The 1256-nt window shown below is 42.1% G+C and overlaps 1 protein-coding gene across 1 annotated transcript in view; it reads right to left on the bottom strand.

The window, feature by feature from the left end:
* The window catches only part of LOC141562660 (binder of sperm protein homolog 2-like), a 3195-nt gene extending 2303 nt beyond the window's left edge, over positions 1-892 (bottom strand). The window contains exons 1-2 of the mRNA XM_074302665.1: positions 823-892; positions 684-719 (exon numbers count right to left, since the gene is read on the bottom strand). Coding sequence (XP_074158766.1) covers positions 684-719; positions 823-892 — 106 coding nt within the window. The remainder of the gene's footprint in view (positions 1-683; positions 720-822) is intronic.
* Positions 893-1256: the final 364 nt, after the last annotated feature.

Here is a 1256-nt window from a genome sequence, read left to right as displayed (position 1 = left end):
TTTTATTCTGTTGATTGTCTAGGCTTAAGAAAGTGATGGGGGTAAAAAGTACCCATGCATATGTACTGTCAAAAAAATTATAATTATAAAATTAATTAAAAAAAAGAAAGAAAGTGATGGGGGTAAAAAGTACCCATGCATATGTACTGTCAAAAAAAATTATAATTATAAAATTAATTTTAAAAAAAGAAAGAAAGTGATGGGGGTAAAAAGTACCCATGCATATGTACTGTCAAAAAATTATAATTATAAAATTAATTTTAAAAAAGAAAGAAAGTGATGGGGGAAATGTTAAAATTCGAGTTAAACTGAAAAATCAAAGCAGAGGTAAAAAGGGGTAAGGGAGAGGTAATAGCAGGCATAGGATTATTGGTTGGTTACTATTCATGGTAGGGAGAGTGGTGGGTGAAGGGTAAGAACTAGAAGGGAAGAAGTATTGGAAGTAGGGACTTCATTGGGTAAGGGGAGGAGGAGCAACATTAGTATTGGGGTAACATTCAAGGCAAAGTTAGGGAGGGGCTAAGAGACTGAGCTTGGGCAAGACTAGAAGCAGTATCACCGTAAGTGTTGGGGAGAAGGGGAGAAAACTCGATGTGAAACATCTTTAAGGGTAGAAAAAGAAGAGGAATGGAGAATTTTGTGCCTTTCTCTCCCCAAGCAGCAATCCAGGGTTTTCTGCTTACCAGGCAAGGGCCGAATCCTTCTGTATCTGGTCAGGTCTGAAAAGGAGCAAAGAAATGTGTAAATGTGCTTCTGGGAGCATATCCAACCAATCCATCCACCCACTCACATGGCCCTCCTAGCCCCAGAAGCCTCCCACACCTGCATGGGCCCCAGGGAGGCAGAAGAATAAGCACACCCAAGCCCCCAGCAGGCCTTTCTCCAGAATCATCTCAATTCAGCTCTGGAAGCTAGTTTTCTGCCCAGATCCAGCTCTGAGTTTTATCCCCACAAGCCCTGCCTGTCCCTCCCTCAGTCCTCCCACTTCTTATCCCCTCCCAACTAGCATGCATAATTGTCCCTGTTCCCCAACACTACTGGGAACTAGTGAAAACAGCCTGGGAGTTCAGATCAGGTAGCCTGCACCTAGTGCTGCATTTATGTCACATTGGGCAAGTCTCCGTCTCAGTTATCCCAACTGCAAAACAAAAAAAAACAAAAAACAAAAAACAAAAAAAAACCCTTTTCTGCTTATCTTTTCCCAGCTCTATCAACTTGGGGAGTCCCTTCTTTGAGAACCCCACTTCCCTCAGCTA

Source organism: Sminthopsis crassicaudata, chromosome 3 (assembly GCF_048593235.1).
Source record: "Sminthopsis crassicaudata isolate SCR6 chromosome 3, ASM4859323v1, whole genome shotgun sequence".
NCBI classification, from domain to species: Eukaryota; Metazoa; Chordata; class Mammalia; order Dasyuromorphia; family Dasyuridae; genus Sminthopsis; species Sminthopsis crassicaudata.
This window is presented reverse-complemented; position numbering and strand designations above follow the sequence as displayed.